The sequence below is a fragment of the Stigmatopora argus genome, chromosome 1 (assembly GCF_051989625.1).
Source record: "Stigmatopora argus isolate UIUO_Sarg chromosome 1, RoL_Sarg_1.0, whole genome shotgun sequence".
NCBI classification, from domain to species: domain Eukaryota; kingdom Metazoa; phylum Chordata; class Actinopteri; order Syngnathiformes; family Syngnathidae; genus Stigmatopora; species Stigmatopora argus.
Window position 1 is genome coordinate 22367150 of NC_135387.1, and position 26998 is coordinate 22394147.

At 40.1% G+C, this 26998-nt stretch overlaps 1 protein-coding gene across 1 annotated transcript; it reads right to left on the reverse strand.

Annotated features, from left to right (window-relative positions):
* Positions 1-440: 440 nt before the first annotated feature.
* On the reverse strand, positions 441-26998 carry LOC144081971 (neural cell adhesion molecule L1.1-like). The gene is made up of 28 exons (XM_077608596.1): positions 26861-26998; positions 16123-16359; positions 15015-15126; positions 14654-14823; positions 13767-13889; positions 13250-13420; positions 13060-13174; positions 12799-12983; positions 12372-12503; positions 12084-12227; positions 11874-11985; positions 10844-11004; positions 10112-10271; positions 9666-9793; positions 9414-9515; positions 9136-9351; positions 8959-9029; positions 8298-8523; positions 8096-8202; positions 7177-7444; positions 6974-7096; positions 6193-6369; positions 5890-6003; positions 5655-5804; positions 5097-5228; positions 4944-5016; positions 4842-4853; positions 441-3741 (listed from the first exon to the last, which is right to left on the reverse strand). The coding sequence occupies exons 2-28, from the start codon at positions 16238-16240 to the stop codon at positions 3483-3485; spliced, it is 3861 nt and encodes a 1286-aa protein (XP_077464722.1). The 5' UTR covers positions 16241-16359; positions 26861-26998; the 3' UTR covers positions 441-3482.

Below are 26998 nucleotides of genomic sequence, written 5' to 3' on the forward strand. Positions count from 1 at the left end.
AAACATTTATGGTAAAAGTTACTTTTTCAAAAGGGAACATTCTAAGATTCTAGCATTAGTAATGTATTTTTTTTTAAACTATACTATTCAAAAAGTTGTTTTTTGTTTTGTTTGAGTTTGGTTTATTTAATAAAGGGGCAATACATATTAATGAACATATACATGTTAATATGTAAGATTATAGCCAAAGGCTGTGATATGTAACTGTGTTATATAATTAGTTATTTATATGGAACTAGGATTACTAGCAGTCTTGCTCAAACTATTTAGTTGGTAATTCTTTGTCATAACACTAGAGGGAGCCTGCTTTTATTATATCCCATTTGCAGTCAGAATGTTTGGACAATCTTTCTAATGCAATAACACAAGTATGCACATTTAAAGTTTTAACGGTTAATGCTTTTGTTGGGGAAAAAAAATCAGCACGAGACACAAAAAAATTACAGACAATAAAAGCCAGGAGGCTTGTTGATGTTTATTAGTTGACAGGCGGGTTAGTTAGCTAGTTTGAGCAGAGCGCACAATTCAAACAAGCAGCTACATTAGCACACTGCAGTCGTGCAGTACAACCCCACCCTTCCTCATCATCTAGCATCGTCCCATTATTTTCTGATTTGCTGTATTAGTATTTGTTATTTCCCTCAATACCGGTTTCCCGTGTTTTTGTATTTTCTATTATGCATAAAAAAGAAGGCAGACATACGGTGTCAGGGCAGAGTGACAACAGAAATTGTGTGAGAAATGACTGAAAGGTATGAGTTACATAAAAGTGTGATTCCTTTACCTTGATGTTGAAATTGGATTGGTGAAATAAATAATAATCAACATTTTAACAAATAAATACACCTGTTATTACAATGTAACAATGTTATTACCCATGGATTCTATTTTGATCAGTTTTGCATTTACATTCTTGTGTAAATTTCAATTTGTACACCTCATGTCAAAGAAATGAGACCACTTATTTGTGTAAATTATTGTACTTTTTTTTTTTTTAAAAAGGAAACAAGATCTTTTGTTTGTGACGTATTACTGCATCAAATATTCAGTTTGGCACCTGTGACATGTTATGTTAAAATGGTTGAAATTATGTTTTTAATACCGAGAAACTGTAATGTTGATTCCCATTAACATTGTTGTTGTTTTTCCGAGAATGGAAGTCAAAATAAACAACTGAAATTATATGGCTGCCCACTCTCATGAGTTAGAACTGGGATTCAATTTGCCAGTAAAACAAAGGTTGATTTTTCCCCATCCCTTTATAGTTGCCTCTCTGTATAACTTTAGATTAATGTTGGATATACTATTGTATAAGCCATTGATTATTAGATGAGTTGTAATAATGATATCAATAAATGTACTTTAGAATTGTATGTAAATGTGGCTGCGTGGCTTTCTCATGTAAAGCCGGATTGTTGTTGTTTAAAAAAAAACAGTTTTGACCCTTCTATAGTTGTTTCTCTAATAAACTTGTCATTATTGGTATCAGATTTTTGTCATTTCTTGTGAATTGTCTCATTCAAATGTGAGTTGTTCCACACAAAGCAACAAAACACAAGCTTAGTAAACATTACCATATTCAACAGAGCTTTTTATCGTCCTTACCATCCGCGAGGCTAAGAGCACAAATGAATGAAAAAGCATGAAAAAGCATTTTTATGACTCTATGGTTAAATGTGTTTCATCAATAAAAATGATAATGTGACATTTGCACAATGAATGCTATGTGAGCAACATGAGCGGCCCTCATTTCAATGACAGAATGAAAAAAAAATGCTGTTCACAACTCTAAACCTTCAACATTAATCCTAAAATTGACCCTTGATCTATAACCATAATCCTAATCCTAATCTCTAACCTATAGCCGCTAAACCCCAATATGTCACAGGCGACCAAACAACACCGCCTTGAGTGTAATAGCATTCAGTGTTCAGGTGACACAAGACCATAGAGTTATACAGTATAATACAGGCGTTCGTAATATAATGCGCAAAAAAACAGACAAACATGACAGTATTAAAGTAGTATGAACATTCAAAGAGCAATAATAATTGGATGAGCCCCCTGAGGTTTGCTACTCAGGACCCTCTCTCCACTCCATGCTCTTTCCTGGGCCTTGGCTTTGTTCGGGTGCCGGGTAACAATTGTCGAGTGTGTAGGGGGGCGGAGAGTGAGGAGAGGGGGCTCGTTCGTTGGGACTCTCGTAAGGCAAAATGTCTCCTCTTAATTAAAAAAGAACATTCTGATAAGATCCGTAACGATAGTGCGCATGCTTAAAAAAGCCACGTGCTGCACAGAGACACAGACAAAGACACACATGTAAAGTGTTTGGAAATGACCGCATTCAAGCTAACACAACGTGACATTATGGTCAAGGTACTCCCACTGTCATTCTACTTTTGTCTTGGTGAAATTTTTTCAAGCTAGAAACTTTTTAGGGAAATTAACAAGGTGGAAATTCACCAAAGATCAGCTTGCAAATTTGCTACATCGGCAGTTAAGTCTGGAACACGCAACTTGGATGACAGGTAAACAATTCACTGTTAATCGTTTGATTCATGCATTCTCACGGGAAAAGCAGTAGAAAATTGCATCAGTTACTTGGACTTACTATACCACTTATCATTCATTCAATTTGAGGCAAATATATAAAGACTGACTTTCTTTTGACGCAGTGTTTGCCTGAAACAAGCAACAAAATAAAGAGAAACTAAATAAACCAAGAATTTTACAGGCGTAATTCAGCCCCAAATTGAATCAAATTCTGAATTCCACGATTCCACTACATGTTTATAGTATTTCTCATACTTGGGATCATGAAGCCTATCCCAGATCACTATACTAGTTGCCAGTCGGCATGAACAGACAAACAAGGATTTATACCAGCATTCACAACTTTGGATAATAACAGATCTTCAATCAACTAACATTTTTGGGAACGGAGAGGAAAGCCGAGTTGATCTAGTATTTTGTCATTGCATAGTACCCCCAATGGAACCGACCAGTTGTTTGTTAAAAATTAAAACGAAATTAAATTTGCAAACACATTTCCATGTTGTGAATGGTTTCAAAGATATATGTTGATTTTTTTCCCCCTAAAAATGAAATATTCATATTTTTAAGTGTAATATGGGAAGAATTGTGTTCACATGATAGTTTCTATTACATTTGAAATTTTAAATGACAATTGAGGGAATTAGAAACTTCAAATAGTTATGATTTCTCACTGCCTTTTTGCCGCGACGTGAAAATGGCAAAGATTTATGTGAAAGTGTTTTAAAGAATCCCAATGGAAAGTGACCATCTTGCAATGTTCCAAAACCCGCTAAATTTCCAAGGTGAAACGTTTTGGTAATTGAATGTGTTATCTGTATTTATATGTATATTGAAATGTGGCATAGAAAAGGCGAAAAACGGTGTAAACATCTTTTCTGCATAAACGTGTGGAATGTATTTTAGGCTGTGAGTGCGTGGGCGTGTGTTTAGCTGGGTCGGTTGAGGACGCTCGACATGGACGGAGCGATGGGGGGAGGCGGCGCCGCGTTGTCCGGGGAGGTGGGGCCGGAGCTCTCGTTACCGGTAGGGACGGGGACGCGTCCGCTATACTGGCCGATGAAGGAGCCATCCTCGTTGAACTGGATGTCCACGCTGTCGCCGTACTCCGCCAAGGAGTCGTCGCTGCCTAGCTTGCTGTCGCCGCACAGCGACGGTTGACTTTCCGAACGCTTCTCATCAGTGTCGCTGTGAGATGACAGGAAGGAAAACCATCAGTTGTGGAACTTTCATCATCTTTATGTGTTTTTGTTCGTGACCGGACGTTTGGTCGCCGGACGTTTGGTCGCCGGACGTTTGGTCGCCCGGACCCAAACAACCGGCGACCAAACGTCCGGCGACCAAAAGTCCGGCGACCAAAAGTCCGGCGACAAAACAAGGTAAAACAACACAGTCTACGCATCAATTAAAGCCAACAATGGCCCTGAGCAGTTTCACTGAGCCGACGTGTGAGTGTATGAGTTTGTATGTACATGCGTTGTCCCTTTAAGAAGCTACGTCAGTTAGGGTCTTAACAAGTTCTCCAACAAAACACAATGAAAGTACGGGAAATTTTGAGCTTTTCTTTAGCCTAATAGTTAATAAGGCATTAAGTATGACTAAATAATAATTTGCAGTTTGTATTTCGGGAATTTGAGCAACAATTTTAAATGGTAATTATCAATAACCTTCCGGGCGACCAAACGTCCGGCGACCAAAAGTCCGGCGACCAAACGGCCAAGTACCGTTTTTGTTGGAGCTTTCTGTTAATACATAGAAGACAAAGAGGATTTCTAATGTACGTATACACACACCAAGCAAGAACTAAGGGAGACAGAAACAACAATAAACAGAGCAACAGAAACTTTCGTCATCTTTAAGGCAATACTAGTATATAGAGGTGTTCAAACTGGTCCTCCGGTGGGTGCATTTTTTCCCCAACCAGTTCAGCACAGACGGTTTAACTTAAGGGTGTCCAAACTTTTTGATCCTACCAAGGGCCACTTTCAGAAAAAAGAATGCGAGAGCCAGCTTGAAATCCTGACATTTTCATTTGTTAAGTAGAGGTTAAGAATCGGGTTTAAAAAATATAAATAAAATGCAGTAATTTGCTGAAATTAATGGTAATCGCAGAGAATCATTAATAAGTTTGACGAATAAAGAATCACCATGCACGAAGAGGCTAAAACTAAATTTTGCACACTGGTGGTCCCTAGAGGCTGCATCAATGAGCCCCTTACAATTTTGTATTCATTAATCTAACCACATCAATTTCTCACTCAGTAACCACCATGCATTTAATTCCTCACCTTTCCAAAGATCTACCAGGGAAGCATTTATAAAGACAAAAAGCAAGGACCAATTAGAAAGGAAAGAAAGGAAAATCCTCAGTTCGAGTGTCGACAACCCACCTGTACTCCCCAAAGGTTTCATCCTTCATGGGCCTAGCCTCCGAGTCCACTTCTTTTTCCTCCTTGTCCTTTACTGCACCAGCGACCACAAACCGTGAGGTCACATTAACGGGGAGTACAAGCAATAGAAATCAATTCCATGTTTGTCCTTACCTGCATACTTGCCACCTTTCCTGCGCTTGACCAGGCACAAAATGAACAGAATCAGAATGAGCAGCACTATGGCACTGATGAGTCCGATCAGCCAGCCTCGAGTGGCAAAGCCCCCGTTCACTTCTGATGGGCCTGATGACCAAACAACACTGTTAGTATTTTACATTTCTAAAACGTTTGCGCAATTCACGTTCAAAATTGCACAAAATTGGTCCACCATCGTTTTGCCCGACATCAACATGCCAAAAGTTATGCATTCAGATGGATATCTTAACCATGGCAATTCTTAACTTGTTAGGCTTCTACCAAATCTTGAACTAATGCTTGACTATGAGGCACAGCGGAAGAGTTCTTTCTTTTTTGAGAGTGCCGTTTTGCTAAGCAGATAAAAAGTAAAATAGAATAACCATTGTCATCATGGTACACAACAAAATTTGAATGCAAATTAGTCAGTCAATGTCGTGTAAAAAAGGAAAATCTTGACACAACTTGTATATAAATAAAACCACGGCGCATCTCTTGATGCAAATATGCCCAATAAAAAAATGTCTCGGATACCTGGTCCTAATGTCCAGTATGCCGCTTCCCATTGAGTGTTGTTCTCATACATAATGACAAGGTGGTACTGAGTCCCTGGTTGAAGATGTTTCAGCGAATAGAAACCCTGCGACGAGTTCACAATTTCCGATTCCTCCCACTGACCCCCAACTGCAAAATAGAATTTTTTTTAGGTGAGACCAAAACAGCACTTCTTATTTGGATCATTATTTAGCATTTTTTCCCCTTCACTAACCACTCTTCTTGAGGAAATCAACATGAAAACCATGGTTCCTCTCTCGCTCTCCAGGTACCCAGCTGAGGTTGAGCGATGTCTTGTCGGGCGTGACACTAATGTTTGCTGGAGGAACTGCATTGAGGAAAAGAAAAAAGAAACATTTTAACATGTCACATGAGCACTTCCTGTCTGTCATGCCAGCAATATGTTTGAACCTTTGGGCATATCGATGCTTAATATTGTTAGAAATATTTTGGAGCAAAAGTTTGATAGCTTTTTCATCACTCATTTTACCAGATAAAAACATTTGCATGCATTTACCTCCGTCATATAGGGTGGCATTTCTCCTGGTGATAGGCTGACCGTCTCCTGCTGCGGTGCGGGCGATCACCTGGAAGGTGTAGTAGTTTTGGGGGTCCAGAGATTCCAGCAGATGGTGAGTCACGTTGGGGTCAGCAATAAACTCAATCTGCACAGGACTGTCTCGGCTCTTCACCTCTATGGTCCGATAAAATCAGTCATATGACAAACAAAATCCAAGAATATTAATGCACACTTAACTCAAATGGTATTTGCTGTTTGTTATTCAAAAATTCACACTGCATCATATATTTTCCTTTGGAAAATTCTAAACAGCTATCTGTTATAACTACACAGTGGTTTATGGCTATCAACATATTTTTGTAAGGTTCCTGCCATGCCACATAATGGCAACATCACCTACAATAAATTGGTGTAGTTAAATGTTTGGAACAGGTATTAAAATGATCTGTCTCACTGAGTAAAAAAATAAACGGATCAAAGATAAGAAAAGTAATGGTAGGATTTGTTATTTTGAGGGCGATGCAAGATTTTAGTATATTCCATGATCTTTGTGCCAGGAGTTTTGTTTTCATTCACAAGGATCGCGGGGGTACTAGAGCCTATCCCAGATAAGTACACGCACCAGACGGGGGACACCCTGAATCGGATATTTTAGTGATCGTATTAGATGAAAAATGTAGGGTTTAAAAAGTTATATAATACATATTCTTCTAAAAGTACAAATGTTGCTGCTTGGCTGCTGCACAGAAGCATCACCCTTTCTGGAATGAATTCTTACCTTGCTGGTACAGCACTTTGTATCCCAGGAGTATTCCATTGGTTTGGAGTGGAGGGCTCCAGTATAGAAGCATCGAGTTCTCCGAAGGGCTCTCAAAAAGCAGTGATGCAGGCGGGCCAGGCACTGCACGAAGACCACCGAGAGACTTTATTGTTAAATAACTTTATCACCTGAATTCAGTCAGACCTCTCCCAGAGGCTCACCTCCTTCCGGGGTGCTGAATTGGACTGGCAGAGAAGCTGGACTCTCTCCTTTGCTGTTAAAAGCAGTGATGGAAACGGTGTAGCGGGAGAAGAGCTGCAGGCCTGTCACTTCCGTGCCGGTCTTCGTGCCCTGTACTACCACCACCTTTTCGTCTTCCTTTGTTCGGTCTACTCTTCCGTCATGCTTGTTTTCATCCTGGAGGTGACTCACTTCCCAAGGGGACCGCCGAGCACGTCCTCCTTCTGGACCCAGCCTCTTGATATAAATCTAAATCAGATAGAAATCAGATGTGTTGTTCCTACTAATGGTGAGCCAGTCATATTTCTACCTCTATGTGCTGCTGTTAATCTAGTTTATGGTCTTGAGATTCAGTTGTGCTGACCAATGCAATTTAAAGTACAATAAATATATATATATATATATATATATATATATATATATATATATATATATATATATATATATATATATATATATATATATATATATATATATATATATATATATATATATATATATATATATATTTTGCTTGGTCAATGCTAATTTGTTTGCTCAACCAGCAATATATGTCTGTAGCAATTTTAAAAATATTACTTTAATTTTGGTTTCCCCCCACTTTGTTTTACGGGCTAATGAACTACTCTTTTGGTCTAAATATCTTAAATTCAGAGTTGGGTAATCTAGCAAGTAACATTTTGTTGTGTAAATTTTGAGGAAAAAAGAGAGTCAGAGTAAAAGTATTTTTACCACATCATACTTTTTTTGCTTTGAGTAGATATGATCTGTGTGAGGTTGCTTTAAATGCTGGAGTTGGTCCTCACTGTTGGCCCAGGCCCAGGCGCCAAATCTGCGGCCCACTACTGGTTCTTTTTGATTTCCTTTGTGGCCCACATGTCTTTGCCAAACCCCTCATACCTTATAGCCCAGAAGAAGACCGCGGACGTTCTGAGCTTCGTTCCACCTCAAGGCGACTGTGCGGTTCATTACCCGGACAACCACTCCGCTTGGAGACTCCTCTGGAGCTGAAACAAGGAATTTGGGCTCGGTTGCATTAAGAATGGAAAAGTAGGGAGGAAAAGTTACGAAATGGGATGATAGTTAAGGTTTGTTCATGTACCATCCTCGCCTGAGTGTCCAATCTCAGCCTCTGGAGCAGGTCCTTCGCCCAACTCATTGACGGCTTGGACTTTGATTTCAAATGGCACGTACGCTCCTGTGTCGTTGACCAAAAAGGGTGGAGACTTGGCGTAGCCGTGGTTCCAGCGGTCAGTCTTGCCCCCCGCCTTCCTCCACAGCACCTTGTACTGGAAGTCCTGGCCGTTATGTGATCGCCTCGGCATTTCCTGAAGTCATGCGAGGTTGAAAGGAGAATCCATTTTAATATGGAAAACCTATTTAACAAAGCTTTGTTTGAGATTTTGAAAGAACACGGCCTTGTAAAATTAAAAATGGCAGCACAGCCTGACTAACGTCAATAAAACCGATTTGTTTGACAAAAAGGTAATCTTGATGTTATTTGCTAGGAAAATGTTTGCGTGGTTGTTCATGCTAAAATTGCAAATGTTAAATGGATAACAATTTAGGTGTGTGTTTGGATATAAATTTGCACAGCACAGTTGTTCTTTAGTGGACAGCATGTCTGTGTTAAGGTCAATTTTGTTCACTCCTCATTTCGATCCTTCCCGTGTGGAATTTCTCATGTTACTATTGCATAACAGTACCATAAAGTAAGCAATAATTCGGCACTAAGAGATCCATGTTTTTATATTCATACTTACGTCCCATGAGATCGCAAGAGTCCCCGCGTCAGAGGATTCACTGCGAACACTAGTAGGGTTGTTGCGTGGTACTGAAAAAAAAGACTTGGAGTAAAGCAACTGTTTCACCTTGCAACCTAAAGCCGATTACATTTCAAGTGGTCTAGGTCGCAGTGCTATAATAAAGGCAGCTCCTACCTGCTGGGGGAGTACTATGGTGGGGGGTCGGATGGCTGGGCTCACTGGTGCCGATCTGGTTGACGGCAACGACGCGGAAGGTGTAGGTGCAGAAAGGGTGCAGGCTGAGCTGCAGGTGGTTGAAGTCAGCAGGCACCCGCTTCAGCGCCTCCCATCTCCAAGTGTCACTTTCGTGCCTTTGCGAGTGCTGCTCCTCCTTGGCCTCCACGATGAACTCTGTTCACATGTGCAAGGTGGCTCGCGCGACTTGAATTGACGCTGGAAGGTGTGAGCATTACCTGTGATAGGGCTGTTGTGTGAGCGGCCCGGAATCCAGCTGAGGGTCAAAGTGTCATCTTTCACATCAGACAAAGTCACATCCTGAGGGGGGTCTGGATGAGCTAGAGATTCAATGTGAAACTACTGTGAGCTTCTTTTTTTATTTTATAATCATCGCTAACAAAAATGAAGGTACATTTTTAAGATTTTTTTTTTTGATTGCAGGCACAACTACGGAAGGGGTACTTACTAGGTTCCTAAACTGTACTCACCTACAACTGTGATGGAGCTGCTGGAAGTCACCTGATCCAGGTCTGTAATAACCTCGCAAGAATATGCTCCATTGTCTTCTGATTGGACATCAGTCACCTTTAATGTCCCGTTTGCAAAGACAGTGTACCTACATGCACACAAACAGTGTTTCTGTTTGTTTGTTTGTTGTTGCGTCCATAGACTCAGCGAGTGGTGCACTCTCAACAACTTGGCGCTGAACGTCACCAAAAGCATGGTACTCAAACTAGACTTCAGACGGAACAAGCCCGCTCCGCTCTGCTGACAGCACTTTGACTACTTATTTATTTATTATTTATTTGTCTGGTTGTTGTTGTTTGTGTACTATGTGGTGAAAGCTTTAAATCTCATCATACTTTGACAATAAAAGCATACAATTCAATTCAATTGTCCGACGACAGAGACGCTACTGTGTGCTTGTTCTTACTTGTCATCAGGAAAGGATTCCTGCAGTTTTCGGCCATCTTTCCTCCAGACAATCTGAACGCGCATCAATCGGGGGTCTTTGCCAAAGAGGCAGTCCAAAAGGGCATTCCCCCCTCTGAGTGCCCGCACATCCTGTGGGCCCGTCACGATGGTCGTCTTATCTGACCGGAAACAAAAGGCTTGTTTTCATTTGTACACACAGATAAAATATTTTATTGATTTATTGTGATTAAATATTAAATGATTAGTAAGGTTGTTGTAAATTGTTATGACCATTACAACTGTATTTAACATAATTGTGTTTTGAGAGTGAACAAAAACTTGCGTTTGTAAATTTCCTGAAGGATATACTTTGCTCAAACTCGAATTAGAGAACTATAAATAGTAACAGTTCAGAGTGTAACTTTAAATACTTGTAATATTCACAGAATTTCTCTTTGGTAGAATTGGCACTAGAGCTATTATCTTTGATTGATTTTATGTTTCTGTATGCTCTCATGTATGAGTATTGGTCCACCAAAATTCAGGCTAATTATTGATACAGGCTTTGTGGTTAATCATATTTAATGCCAAAACAGTATTTTGAATAACAATAAGTGTCACTAAAATAGGGTATTGCATATAAAATCCTGCTCATGTTGGATCGCAAGGGGGTGCTTTAATTTTGGTCAGCCTAAATGTGAAAAGAAATTAATCTATTCTTGTTCGTTGTCTTAAGGTCAATGACACTCACTGAACACGTCCAGGTGAGCATTGATGGATATGTTGGTGTTTGTGATCCAGCAGGTGTACATCCCACTGTCACTCGGACTCACGCTGGACAATTCCAGCGTGCCGTTGGTCAACAGGGAGACACGGGGATCTGATAGCAGTGGGGGCCAGTCTTGCACTTCCCTACAAAAGAACCATATGTGTCACCTTAAAAAAAAATTCAAAATGTTTACAGTATTACAGAATCTTTAACACAGTCTTCAATGTTAGACCAAGTGGACGGTATCAGATTGAGGCAATTGATGGAGCACGAGAGCAAAAAAAAAGCATTTATGCTTAACTGAATATTCTCAATTGTTCACTGGTGTGAGTATAATGATGACTGCTTGGAGAATATGGTCTGACATATGGTCTGACATCTGTCGAGATGTACTAGGCTTCTAAGAGAACTGGTATAAAAAGTGGATCAATAATGGCGAACGATGCAGGATATTGTCCGCCCTTTGCCCAATGTCAACTGGTATAGACTCCAGCACACTGCGAAGCTGTATACAATCAGCTGTGTTGAAGATAAATAAATGACAGGATGTGGCAACAGTTGAACGCTGGTTTTGTAACTTTGGAATGCAATGAATTCCATTATGTATACTTGTGCATCTATGTGTATGTATGTATATATATGAATCTATATATGTATATATATATGAATCTATATATGTATATATATATATGAATCTATATATGAATATATGAATCTCTATATATATATATATATATATATATATATATATATATATATATATTTCAGCAACACACTTAAATACATAGGTAATAAATAAATATGTCTAAAATGTCTTTTCCTGTGTCTGTATTCTCACCTTCTTGGATAAATAAAGTTATCCAATCTAATCTAATCTGATCTAAATCCTTTTTTCATATGGAGAGTTTTTTTAGGTGTGAACAGCAGTTGCGGGTGCTTTGTGGCTCTAGTTCACATGTCCCTCTGTCGCTGTTTATCGTCCTCTTGACACTGATACAGTGAAGGCACTCACCATCTGACATGAGGGAATGGAGAGCCAAAAGTCTCACAGTTCATCATGACAGTACCGCCATCCGTGATTCGGTACACGACGCCGTCCGAGGACAGAATCTGAGGCGGGAGTTCTGAGGGACACGTGGAAGACCATGTTCATCTCATTCATTAAGCATTCTATTATTTTGGATCTATATCTCATCATAGCCAGGGTTATAAAAAGACGGACCAACAACATGGAGGTACGCATTGAGCAAGATGGAGCCATGTTTGTTGGCGGCCTCGCACTGATACACGGCCGTGTCACTCAGCATGACGTCCTTCAGCCTTAACACGCCGCCGGTCACGTTGCGGCGTGTGTCTTTGTACACCCCTGAGGAGACAAGATGGCAAAGACAACTGAGAACTTGGACATTCGTATTCTTCCAACCTTGTTGGTATGTTTAAAGTTCCTTTTTCATCTCCTGTGCCGTCACATTCAAAAGTTTTAGGGTGGAGAAGACCATTGAGACCATACCTGAGAGCGGCTGGCCATTGATGCTCCAGGTTATGTTTGGTGTCGGAATGCCCTCAGCAAGACAGTCCAGTAGAACGGTTTCGCCAGGCGCATAGAGCAGGTTTTGGGGCTCTTTCACCCAGTAAGGAGCAGCTTTAAAGGGAATGAACAAGGCACCATTTTACATCGGCCAAACACCATAAATGCGTTGTTTTCTGTGACACGCTTTCCATGTGTAGTTTTTTTTTACTTTTCCTAATGCATAGAATTGACCCAAGATGACCCAAAAGCAACAGCAACTTGTAAAAGAACTATGTCGAAAGGGCACAGCTCATTAGAAGATATTGTTGTATTGATCTATTTGCCACATGAATGTTTTTCATTGCTTTGGCATTTATTTTTAAAAGCTAATATAAAATCTTTGCCCTGATGCCAATGTTTGACTGACCTTCAACAGTGACGATGAAGGAGTGTACGCTGTAGCCGTGTACGTTGAAAGCTCGACATTCGTACTCGCCGTCATCACTCTGACTGACGCTGTCAAAGTAAAGCCAGCGGTTGTGGTTTTCAGGTTGTCCGCTACTCTCATCCAAGTTGCCATCCTTTTTTTTCCATTCCACCTTTGGAGTTGGACTGAAAAGGAGGAGAAAAATGTTGAAGAAAAAACCTAATTGGTTGGAAAAAAATGTTGAAAAAAACAGATCCTTACAGGCCTTTTGGAATGCATTCCAAGGTGAGACTTTGGCCACGGAGCGCTATCACCGATGAGCGGGAACCGTTTTTGTTAAAGAGGTGAGGCGGCTTGCCATGAGAGACGTCGTTAGCTGGATTAAAAGGTCAATAAATAAGTTGTGCACGGCAGTTGCGAAATGACGGTAAGTGTGTGTGTGTGTGCTCACTGGGCAGCACGGTGAGGGCGATGGCAGTGTCGGGTAGGATGGTTCTAGCTGCCGTGTACTGGGCGTTGCAGATGTAATCCTCTCTGCTGTCGCTCTTGAGCAGATTAGCAAAGTACAAGTTGCCGTTAAGGCCGACTGTCACTCTGTCGCTTTGCCTGATATGCACCATTCCTGCAACCAGAAATAGAGACAGGACAAAATGAGTTCAAACCGACGTGGCACTCAACTAATAACCCATCTCTGTTTTAAGCCAACTGGTGTTAAATCAAACCCTTAAAGCTGAGGTCATTCATTTCCCGAGCAACTTCCAAATTTTACCAAAAAATGTCATCTCTTGCCCGCAGTTGATTTGAAATTGGAGTTTAACCTGAATTTTAGGCGTGAATTTCAAACCTCCATTTCATCTTGCTCACCTAACCTGAAATTCTAAATCCTAATCCAAACACTATGACTGTAAAAAGATCATCACAAACTGTACTTTATGTATTTTTATGTTGGTTAACATGTTTAAACTGACTCTTGTCCATCCAGTGGATGTGCGGCGGAATGGAGCTCCGCGGGGGATGGCAGGACAGGACCATGCTCTCGCCCACGTATGCTTGGCGGCTGAACTTCTGCTGCTTCAGCAGGACTGGCTGGGCTGAAAACACACGCACACACACACAACGACATCACTACTATGGTTCCAGGAAATGGTTACCGTGGCAACAAGAGATGAGAGCACAGAAAAGATGGCCTCAGTCAACCTCACTGAGTCATTTAAGTGTGTGAGTATAAATGTGTTACAGTTTATATGGGCTCTCATGAATGAAGTCATATCTAAAAATTGATTTAGAAAAATATTTTTTTTTAAATGATATTAAATATAGATAGATAAAGACCAAGATAGTATGAGCTGAATCTGCTTAAGGTATACATAATTTAACTGGAAAGGGGTTAAACAACTTTTGATTTTTCTATTTTTTGACACTAAGGTGATGACAGATGATGGACTTTCACATGATGTATGTGTATTTCCTCCAAACGCATCCTTTGTTTCACAGGCCCCACCCAGTGATTCATCTAGTATCATTAACATTCACAATGAGCTTTTGTAGGAGCACACTTGTCCTTTGTCATAATTAGGACTGACTTCAATCATTAAGCAAAGGAGTTACTATTTCAATTCAGTCATTCATCGTTCTGCTTCATTCTGCCATTCATTGGATCCTTGATCTCAAAATTGTGAGGCGGACATGCTAACCGCTTCTGCACCATACCACTGCCACTGAGTTATTTTTGGTATACTATAAAGACCTTAGAGGTTTCCCCATAAAGTGATTGGTGATGAATTTTCCCAAAAGCGCTGAGAAGGAGTAAAGTTTTGTCGAGAATCTTTGTTATTGTAGGTTTGTATTGTCTCACCCTCCACATTGATGTGCACCGTGTGCGTCATGGCGGTCCCGAGCACGTTGGATGCGTAACATCTGAAGGTCCCCTGGTACAATTCCAGCACTTCGTCCTCACTGACCTCTATCGTACCGCTTCCTGTCCGCTCTGACTCGAACGTCTGGCCATCCTTCACCCAGCGGAAACTAGTAAGAAGGAAGTAAGAGAAATGATCTCATTAGTGGTTTCATCGAATTAGGCACAGGCATTTGTACCCATGGAAACGGAAAGTATGGAGAACAGAGACAAAGAGCTTGAAGTGAGCTGGATGAAAGGTGGAATAGATGGATGGATGAGGGAATAATTAACAGGACAGTCAGAGAGGAAAGAGACCTACGTGGGTGGCGGGTTGCCGGAGGCTTCACAAGGCAGAAAGATGTCATCGCGAGAAAAAGCTGTGTATGAATACAAGATTTCTGAGGGCTCCTCGAGCAGGGGCGGCTGTGAAACTGACACAAACACAAATGCACAAATGTTTTTATTCCCACTAACAAGTCAGTGATTTCACACTGTGCACATTTTTAAGATTTGCTGCAGGTTTTGGCTTGATGGGAAAAGTGTTTATGTGTTTTATCAATAAAACCTTTCACATCGCCGTGGAAGAAACACTTACTGTTGTTCACTTTGTCTGTTTGTCCGCAAGGAAGGCAGAAAAGAAAGCAAAGGAATAAAAGATAGGTAATGACATTCTGTTAATTAGATTTTTGTATCATAAGCGATATGAACAACTCCATAACAACATGTTGTTAGCGTTTTATAATAAATTATTTTCCCCACCCCTAATTAATAATGTATTGTAGGGGATAAATACAATACTTTCCGATGCTGACATTTCATCATCAGCCTGATAGATTCTGTAATATTAGGAGAAAACAATATGCTATACGTAATGTTGCAATGTTTGACACCACAATTATTTGATAAAACAGCATTTACGTCAGAGGGATACAGTTGCAATACTAACATTTCATCTCCTAATATTAATTCATGAATTCATTGCATTAAATGATGTTCTGTCACACTCTTATCTTTTGTTATCAAAACAAATAATTCATTACAGGTATGGTTAAAATATTGATAGTTTGGAGCACTGTAATTGCGACATTTGGTCCCACACCATACCATCTTTTATATACATATTCATTTCACCAGTATGAAGTAAGATGATATAATATAATCATGATATATTTTATAAATATGTCAAGCATTTAAGGCAATAAATATAGTTTTGTTATACACCTAACTGCCCCTCTTCCTTCATTCTTTCATTATCTGACCCATCCTCTCTTCTTGATTTTTTTTCTCTGTGTCAAACTTTAATATTTGACAAATGCATGACACTATCACCATGTTGTCCTACAACGAGAGCAAATTGTGATTGAAGATGAATTTTGCGCAACATCCTGTTCAATCTGGGCAATATTATTTTTTAATAAGATACTCACAGCCTTGCGGGATGACAAGGGCTCCCTGAGCCAGTGGAGGCGTGGCTGGCGTGAGGAAGGTCAAAAGGAAAAGGAGGAAGGGAACAATGGGGAGGGGGAAGGCCATTGACACATGCATGTCTCAATCTCCCATTGACAGACAGGCTTTCATCAAGGCACAGAGGCACGTCTTCTCGATGCGGGACGTTCCTGGTCACGTCACGAAGAGATTTAGGGGAGTTTGTCGCTCTCTCGATTCTGTGGTGAGTATGGAAAAAAAAAAGTGTGGTGGAAGGGGGGATAGAACAAAGGATGGATGGTTTGGGGGGGCAGAGGGTAAAGAGGGAGTGGAAAGGTCATGAAAGTCGATCTGATAATCACATTACGTCACCGTGTTGGTTCTGTTTTTAACTGTACGTACTGGTAATATTTTGTATACCACAACAAACAAAACCAGTCTAAAGTAAATTTCCTTATTATGAGTAAGTTGGCAAAACTGGTCCCAAGCCAATCATGGCACATAGACAAATATGGTTTGGGCGCCAGTCAACGTGAAGACAAATGAGGACAAACGACTGTCCAGTACAATAAGCTTTATTATGTGAGTTTTTCAGTGTTTTGTCGAGAATCTTTGTTATGCAAGATTGAAAATCTTGATAAGATTTGGGGTATTTTGAGGTCCCCAAAAGACAATTTAAGGATTCAATCTTTAATTCATCATATACATTTTTGTCCAAAGTTTGAAATATACTAATAACTAAGGAAAAGGTCATCGTGTTACATGTTAATACACGTAACAAAAGCAATTAAATTGACAGTATCATTCTATAAATGGAACTTTACTTCCAGATGGACAGGATCATCCTTACACGCAATGTGCAAATCCCTTTTTGGAAATCCTCTCTGCACTTTGCTAAAAATAGCACAGAGGCACTTCAAAGTGGGCAGAGGGTCCATTCATGGGAATTTGAAAAGACACAATCCCTTCAATAAACATTCTTATAGCTCACAAGATCCAACCTCACGGGGCATATATATTATGCAACAGTGATGTTTCAAAAGTACTTTGTCTACAAAAACCACAAAATGTCATTGCTCCATCTTCTCTGCCAGTTTTTTATACTATGCACAGGATCCAGATGAGAGGTTGAAGTATTTTGTTTGAATCAGCCAAAATCATCCCTAAGGAATATGAGGTGAAAAATACTATAATGCTACTCTTATTGTTTCGACTTTTGCAAGAAAATGACAAAAGAAGACATTGAAAAGCACCAAGAAGGATTGCTTTCCAAAAGCTGTGCTTTACTTACAAAGGGCATAAGAAGAGTGGATTAAAAAAAAAGTCAAAAAGTAAACAAAAATAAATAAATAAATGGAAACAACAATTTCATTGAAGAACAAAATGTTTCAAATGAACTCTACAATGGTTCCTCAGGACACTGCACAAATAACAGGTTCACAATTATACTAAGACATATTGTGAGCATTTATATATTGAAATTGCTTTTCCTTTGTTTCAGAGAAGAAATCATGAAAATATATGTGCACCTTGATTCACTTGTATAATGATAGGCACAAACACTTCCATCCAAACACAGGACAAATGAAATAAACCCTTAATTTTGACATAGGAATGTTAACTGTGATTATTTTTCATTATAATATCTTTCATTCCTTAATTCATCTTATCTGGGGTTGGGCCACGGGGGACAACAGCTTCATTAAAGATGCCGATGATGAATAGAAGTGCAAGCGAGCTTTATTGTTCAACACTGATGACATGCTTGAGTTTGTCTGCCCATGTTTTTAGTTGCCAATGTTTGTGAAACTAAAATATTTATTATTAGAACGTATCACACACTACTTTAATTGACATGTGATGATTTAGCTAATGTGCCCTGTTCACCTTGGCCAACATTTGGGACGTCCCACAGAAGCAGAGGGGTGGTTTGCTGGGAGGCCTGAGGGGAGGAAGCAGGTGGGACACTCTAATCAGGGAGGGTGTGTGTGTGTGTGTTTGGCCTGAGGTTGTGTGCCTGTGTGTGCATCTTGCGTCTGTGTGTTTGCAGGAGGGGGCATTATGGTCCGAGTGAAAAAAATAGGGGTGCAGCTGGAAAATATTGACTGACGAAGCGAGAAATTAACTCATTGATAGATTCCGATCTGCAGGGAAGAATTTGGAGGTGTGGAAGGAGATTAGGGGGGTGGGGCTACACATGGACACTCACACACACCTACACGTGCATTACACAAAGACAACAAAATGTCAGGGGAAGTGGAGAGTCAGAGTACAAAAGAATAATAAGTGAAAGATTGAAATTGTAGAGATGAGAATGAGAGCAGAAAAGCATTTAGCAACCACATGAATAACAAATGTGTGTATGTATATAAAACAAAGCTAATTGTAACCTGAGACTTTTGTACAGCACCGCACTTGATGTATGAAGCAATTTACGAGACAATTTAAATTTCAAATCCAAATGAGCTTCTCACACATTAAAATATTCAAAATACAACAAAGGGAAATATAAAAAAAATATCAGTATGTTTCTATTTATTTTTTTAAATTTAAGTTTATCATTATATACTCTTATCTAATCCCTCGCAATACATATATAGTATGGGAATGTGAAATGAACAAAAACATCTAAACTCGTACCATTAATGCGAACAATATAAAACACTAACATCACTAGAATGACTATTTTTTTCCATACTAACCAATCCACACTGTGTGGATGTGTGTTGCAGGTAAACTGATGATGTCGTCCACATCAGACTTCATGAATATGGAACACGTGTCATTTTAATAAAGCACCTCTGAGATTAACATGTCTGTCTAAAGGCCTTTGTGTGTGTGTGTGTGTGTGTGTGTGTGTGGGTGTGGGTGTGCGTGTGCCAAAACAAGTGTACTATGCTTGTCCATAATATAATGCTAATTAGGAAAAGCAGACAGACTTTGAACAATAGCTTTGCGAATATTTTTTTCTCTGCATAAGGCCTCTAAACGTATATTTTTTCCTCTTGAAAACACATAAATATATAAAATAAAATTAACTCTGGTTTTGAGCGAGATTTAGAATTTCAAATCAGGTTTTTCAACTGAGTGGGCTGCCTTTAACATTAGCCCTTCAAGTGGGGTTCAAGTAAGGGTTTCGTGCAGGGGTTAGATTTCCAGATTTCACATTTGGGTTCCAATATAAACCTATAAAATTGGGTTTTGTGATGTAGGTCAATTAGTTGACCCCAAGTATTAAAGGCTTCAAATTGGGCTGACAAGACTGCTTGAGGCAGGATTAACAAGGATTCTAAATAAGACTTTCAAGCGAGGGTTAGGGTTCACACGTCTGACTTTTTAGCATCAAAACAGCTCTTCTCACGGTGCCTTCAGAACAACATGCCTTGTTCTGAAGATTCATGCATGTCCATAAATTCTGAGTGCAATAGAAAATAAGCCGCATTAGCTTCTTTGAATAATGTTATGATAAAATTTGGATACATTGATGATAAGAAGACAGTGGTTATATATATTTATATTTCACTTTGATGGCTTGCTATGTATGTTGCACACAAAATGCAATGGAACCTCTTCTTGGTCATGTATAATTTTTTAAAGACATTTTTAGTTTGACTTTACAGGCATTTTCAACACAAACATATTCTTTCACTTTGCAAGTTCCCACCTTATGTTTCTCAGCATGGCAAATGAGGCAATGCAGGAGTCAGTCATTAGTGACACTATGTGGCTGCATAAACAATAGCAGAGTAGGCACGGTTCTATTAACCTCGGCCCAGGGGGGAAGTTGCTGCAGCTGGAGCCCTGTGGGCGGGCCTTACAAGACATTCGTCAACATATACACACAGTTGTTCCCATTTTGGTACTTTACGTCGCTCCATCGTCACGAGTGGAAATTGACGCGGCGACCATAGAGCACTTAAGCAATGCCATTATCGCCGATCTCATTTCTCATGCATTGAGCGTGCTTCTCTCGCGTATCAATCCATTGCCACACCCTGCGCCATACCCTACATTCCATTCATTTTTGGTCCCACCTATCCACTCAAGGGTTGCGGGGGCGCTAGAGCCTATCGCAGTCAACTATGGGGAGCAGGCTGGAGACACAACCTGAACAGGTGGCCAGCCAATCGCAAGGCACAATGAGACAAACAGCCATTCACGCTCAAACTCATACCTGGGGACAGTTTAGAGTGCTCAGCCAGCCTACCATGCATGTTTTTGGAATGTAGGAGGAAACCGGAGAACACGGAAAAAATCGCACGCAGATACGGGGAGGACTTGCAAACTGCTATCCACCAGGCTGTTTCTTCAGATATATTTATAAAATAAAAACATTTAAATTGATTTAAATTTATTTCTGCCCCAACTGCAGACAAAACCCTAGAGGAAACACTATACACACACGTGCACGCAAACACACAGTCAATTTTCATGACTTGAGAACCTTGCAATAACGCATCGGCGACCAGCATTTGCTTCATTGATTTTCTTCTCAATTGTCTTGTTAACAACAACAATGTACAACACAGGTTTCTCTTGAGGTCTTTGAAATGAAGGATTCTTGCTAAGGTTTCATTTCAGGAATGGTGGCTAGCATTAGACAGCCTCCACAGAGTGAAATGGTGGTTCTATCTTCACATTTTTCATCTTTATCTTCTTTTGTTTTCTTTAGAAGTCCATATGAAAACTTAAGCCAAAGGGCCCCTCCAGACAAAATTAGTTGGCCAAAGTTATCATGCCCAAATTAGGTGAGTAAAGTATTGTGCTAGTTTTGAAACAGTTTTCTTTTTGATATACTATGTGTAGCATCATTTTTTTGTCCTCATTTCTGGCATCATAAATTTATGACAGTCTGTGAGAGTGAAGATGCCTGTCTAAGTGGCGCAACCGCAGATTCCGATTCCCGTATGCTCTTGCAGCCCGTATAGCATTGTGCAATTTTAAAAAAAAAAGAACCTGATCGATTGTCTCGCTGTATTGACAGAAAACCCTTGGTGAGCACATGCGACTGTCAGGAGCCAGGATGCCGTCTCGTCATTCCCCTTGTCGTCATGGTTACCTCAGACTCCAGCAGCAGCAGCATACACACTATCCCATCCCCCATGCCCCTCCCTCTTTACTACCCATCCCCCAGTTCTGTCCCGCCGCATGGCCACACCCAGTGTCTAGTACACACACACAGGCACAACCTCCTCTTAGACTGGAAGAATTGCAGCAATGGGTTGGGGTTTAAAGTCAATTCAGGTCAAATTTACTTCTATATAGTCCAGAATTACTAAAAGATCGCAAAGGGTTTACACATAAATTAGGATTTCAAGCCAACGTTAGAAGAGCCAATTTGTGTAAAATGTCTTCATCTGAATGGTGTTTCTGGGGCAAATGAAGTGGCAAATTAAACTAGCTTTTGGTTATTTCTCGGAGAGGCAGAAGCGTGAGCTTTGCAACAAGAGTTATGTGACTTTTAGAAACGTCAATAAAATGCCTCATCTACCCACGCCTTGTGCCCTACCCTAGAGATGTATATAATAGCTCTACATTTTGCCTACAGCAAGTATACCTATATAGGCCCACATGTCTTTTGGTCTACCAAATTCTAAAGCACAGGTGGTGCTTCAGAGTAATTCATTTGTGTGACATTTCACCATTCGTGGAAAGTAACGAGTTAACATTAACAGTTGACCTTTTTCCATATATTTTTTAAATCCTCAATTTTACTAAAAAAGTAAGTAAATGTAGTTAGAATAATTACTTAATGACATTTTAAAACGGAAAAGGAAGCGCCAGAATGAGGCAGTGAGATAGATAGAGAGAGAGAGAGAGAGAGATAATAAAAAAGCAAGGGGGTCTGTATGTCAGAACCAAGCATCTGATTGGCTCCGATACTGCGCCAGTGAATATCTAGACATTGTATTTCGTCACAGAAGGCGTTCTGCATTCACCATATTGAATGGGCCATCTCATTTTCATTATTTTTCAGTTCCACCGAACAACAATGCTTGATGACAAGTGCTTGACTACTAGGAAGGCTCAAGTTTGAAGAATAGCAAATGTGTGAAGCCAACCCTTGGGTATTAATCAGCTGGTGCCCCTGCTTGTTGCGACGATCTTAGAGTGAATGGCAGTCAACTGGTGGTAGCAGGAAAATAGCCTTTGACTCCAACACTAATTGTCACCACCATCCTACGTTGAGTTATGACTACGGCTGGTGATTTTCCACCCAAGGTCTAACCCGTGGAATCAGCATGCCACGGTGGGCCGTGTTTGGTTGCCGATGGATCGCCAGCTGGTGTGCCAGCATCCCGGCTCAGGTGTTCAATGGCTGCCAGTAAAGTAGCTTAGCTCTGTCAAAACGCACCTGGCATTGTCAAAGTTTACTCGGTACGGATTTTCACTTGAGATTTCATTCCATGTTTTCAAATTATTGTTGTGACACTGTAACAATGACCTGCTTTACTTCTTGGTATAAAGTCCAGAAAAAAAACTGGTTAACATTTTTGTCTTCTTCTGAAATGTCACTTGAACAGAACTATTTGGGCCATTTCACGAGAAGCCCAGGAAGACATTTCTGAGCATAACAAGCTTCTGTTTCCCAATGGATTTGTGAATGGCCTCTTGTCATGGCGCCAGACCGCTTGTCACAAAAGTACTCATATTATTCAAATGTAAGTGCATGTTTTGCTGCATCTGTGTGTGCGAGTGAGTGTTTTAAAAGCATTCTATATTAGTAACCTGCGGGTATTAAAAGGCATACTGCTTGTCCGAGCAAATAAGGGTTAACAGCTGGATCAGGTTGGACGTTGCGACATCAAGACGCGAACATTCCTTACAGATCCACACAAAGGCGTCTTTCTGCACAGCATAAGTGTGCCTCACAAGAAAACTCCAAGAAACAGATGATGAATCAGAGAGCAGAAAGAGAGGAATGGATGAAAAAAGGCATGGAGATAATTTCATTTTCTACAGTGGGACCTCCACACGACCCCCCACACACAAGTACTAGACACACACTCCGGCAGACCATTTAGGGGAAATGTATGGGTTGTGCTGAAAGAGTAGCAAGTTCTCTTCCTAAAGCACAGCACAATATCATCACATGCACAAACTCTTTCAAAAATCTTTTCCAAAATGAACACTGAATTTATGCCCCTGCGTTTTACTTTTTTATTTTTGGAATTCTTGCTTAATATTACGCAAGTCCTTACAGAAGCACTTCACAATTTCATCGCAAACCCTGCTTACACAAAAAAGTATTCCCAGAGTTCTCGCTGAGCTCTTGTAAAATCTCTCCGCAAATACTTTGTCATAAATTCGACTTAAGCTTTTTGCTAATTGCTGCTAAAGTTCTTCTCAAGTACTTCTGCACAATATTTTCTCAAACACTTCACAAGCCATTTGCCAAGTGTTTACCTAGCTCTACACAAAGCTTTACCTGAAGCACAACTTTCAATGAGCTGCCTAAATCTCTTCCCATATTCGCCACAAGGCCATTCGCACGTGTTCTTGAAGCTCTACAAAAAGCTTTTCCCAAACCGCTTCACTGGCTTTTTAAACGCTTCACTCTTCACAAACTCTTCGCAAAGCCTCACACATCTTTTAAACAAAGGGCCTCATTAAAGGAACCCAATGCTTTTTAAAAGCCCATCTAAAAGCTCTTTCCAAGGACAACTTAATTTGTCCGCAATAGACATCCTAAGCTGTACAAAAGCTCCTTTAAAAGCACTTGGCAAGAAATTCCCAAAACTCTTCAAAAGTTCTGAACAAGCCTAATTTAAAACAATTCCCCAGCGCCTCCCAAGTCTCTTCATAAACCTCTTTTCAAAGATATTTGAAAGTTCTCTGCAAACTCTTCACAAAGTACATCTTAAGAGTTACCCAAGACTCTTCAATGGTTCTTCATAGATGCTTTTCAACGATCTTCACAAGCTATTTCGCCCTATGAGCTCTTCACAAACTTTTTAAATACCTACATTTAGTTTCATTATTGAAATCTATAGAGAATCTTTGGTGCACATGCTTTCAGTTGTTGTTTTTTTAAATCATATTTTCAGTCAGACACTTTTTCTCACCAGAACTATGGAAAAATTCAGTCTGTTTTTAATTATTTATCGCACGCGGTTTGCTGTGACACAAAAACCAACAATTCCTGCCAATCATTTAGTGGAAGTGAGCAATGCCAAACACATCAAGTAATCCAGAAAGTTGATCCTGGTGAACCACCCGCCTCAGAATTTACCCCCACTTTATTCATTCAACCTCATTCCTCATCTGATCTGCTTTGAGAGCCATCTTGAACCTATCAAACAAATCCTACTGGCTGCTTACAGAGTGGCTCTTAGTCCTTCCTAGGAAGGTGTTTGTGTCAAATAAAGTTACCGGGGAGGCATGCCAGGAATTCAGGAGTCAGGACAACAGTGGAAAATGCAGCGAGGTGATCAGTTCAACAAAGATTAGGTTGTGGACACAGTAAATAAAAGAAAAACTGAAATGGAGGACATCTTGACCATTATCTGCCCACCAATTAACACTTCGGTACAGAATTTTACGTTCAAAATAACCCAGTGAAAACCCAAGCAAGCAAAAAATATACACTACAAACAGGAAAGCTGAATCTAAGATTTCCTACAAATTTGTCAACCACAATCACACTGTTGAGAGGCATGTCAATAGCGATGACATCTGTAGTTTGCGCGATGAAAGGAGTTTTTATTCATATTATCCTTTATTTACACTACACTCTAGCATATAAGTTATACCTTCTTGATCTTTGCCAAGGTGGTCGTCCTTGAAGACACACGCAGAATGACAACTTGGTGGCAGAGTTATTTTTGAGGATATGCCTTGTCAGAGCACATTGAAAAAGTGGGACAGGTGATTATGATTTGGGGTGAATTTTAATCAGGACACAGGTAGGCAGCTAATTGACACTAGTCTGTATCAAATCCTCTGAATACTAACTTTAGAAATGATTGAATTTTGGCACACTGGCCAAGTACAGTGACCAAGTTCCAGTCAAGCACGGCTCCCACTACCCTCTTTTCTGGGTAGAGATATTAAAATGCAACGTGAATGTGCTGCAGCGACCCGGTGGAGCGAGTGGTTAGCGCGTCGGCCTCACAGCTCTGGGGTCTTGGGTTCAAATCCAGGTCATTTCCATCTGAGTCGAGTTTGCATGTTCTCCCCGGGCCTGTGTGGGTTTCCTCCGGGTACTCCAGTTTCCTCCCACATTCCAAAAACATGCATGGTAGGGTGATTGGACACTCAAAATTGCCCCTAGGTATTGGTGTGAGTGTGCATGGTTATCTGTCTCCTCGTGCCCTGCGATTGGCGAGCCACCGATTCAGAGTGTCCCCCGCCTCTGCCCCGGAGACAGCTGGGATAGGCTCCAGCACCCCCCGCGACCCTAATGAGGATAAAGCGGTTCATAAAATGAGATGAGATGAGAATGTGCTGCATTTAAAGGGAAGGAAAGGAGTTGATGTCTTTGGCAGCAAATGGAGTCAGCTGTGTTGATTGCCAAATTGGCAAACCGCCCTCTTTCAAACGCACGAGCCTGTTCTTTTCTGCAAAATTAACAACACCTGATTTAAAGCACCTCCTCACATAGTTACAGATTTTTTTTTAAAACATACGCAAATAAAAAAAACTCCATGTGTTATTTATGTTGAGTTATGTGTGCACTTTATGGTTTATTGTGAGACTTTGTAATGTGTTTCTCCAACGTCCCTTAAAAATGCAGGGTATGCTGGTTGAAAATTTCCCCTTAGTATGAGTGTGAGCGTGCATGGTTGTCCGTCTGTCTCCAACTGTCCTACGATTGGCTGGCCACCAATTCAGGGTGTCCCCTGCCTGGTCCAGCACCCCCCACAACCCTTTTGAGGATAAGCGGCTCGGAAAATGAATGAGTAGATACGTATAACATATAGATGCCACATGATTAGTAAGGAAAATTTTAGGATTGAATGTATGTTGTGTATGCTGCAGTCGTCGGTATCATGTTTACAACTTCTAACGTGTAAAATGTAAATTTGCATATTCAAAAAGCACGTTCAATATTGTATTGTATTAGAGAAATTATAATAACTATATATTTATATTTACATATATATATATATATATATATATATATATATATATATATATATATTAAATGTTCTTTAGGTATTTGCCAATTATTTATATTTCTGATTCTTATTTGGTTAGTTATTAAGTAATAATTTAAAAGAAATATCATTTTTAATTACTATTATATCACAGAGGAGATAAACACCGTATTTCCCTCTACTGGACACAAATCTTGGTTCTTATCCTATTTGTTTAAAGAGCAAGAAATCAAAAATGAACACCATTCACATTCAATCAATTTTACGTGTAACATTTGTGTGGGCGTATGCGTGTGGCTATGGGAAAATCCTATTCAAGTTTTTAAATCACTTGTGACAATAACTTGAATAGGCAAGTTTTTCAAAATCTTGATATAACAATAATATTTTGTAATTAGGTTCTGAATGGGGCCCATTTGGACCTCAGGGCTTTGAATACACTTTTAGTGCGTTGCAAGATATAAGTGGGGCAGGACAACGAGAAAGTGTGAGCGCAACCATCATGCTTTACCTGCTATTGTACCAATGATGGGAGTCATTAATGCACACACAGACAGGCTATATACCATTTACACAAACATAATGGAAATATAATGTATATATTGTATGTAGAATATTGAATAAAATGCCGCTTCCTCACCTTTGCAAGCCTTTCCTTTGGATTGTGTCTTTCTTTCCGCTCTCCTGTAGATGCTGCAGCGGCACATAAAACACACCCGTCCAAGCTCTGCGTCTCCTCCTTCCTCCTCCCTCCTTGTCCTCTCTCTCTCATTGGCCG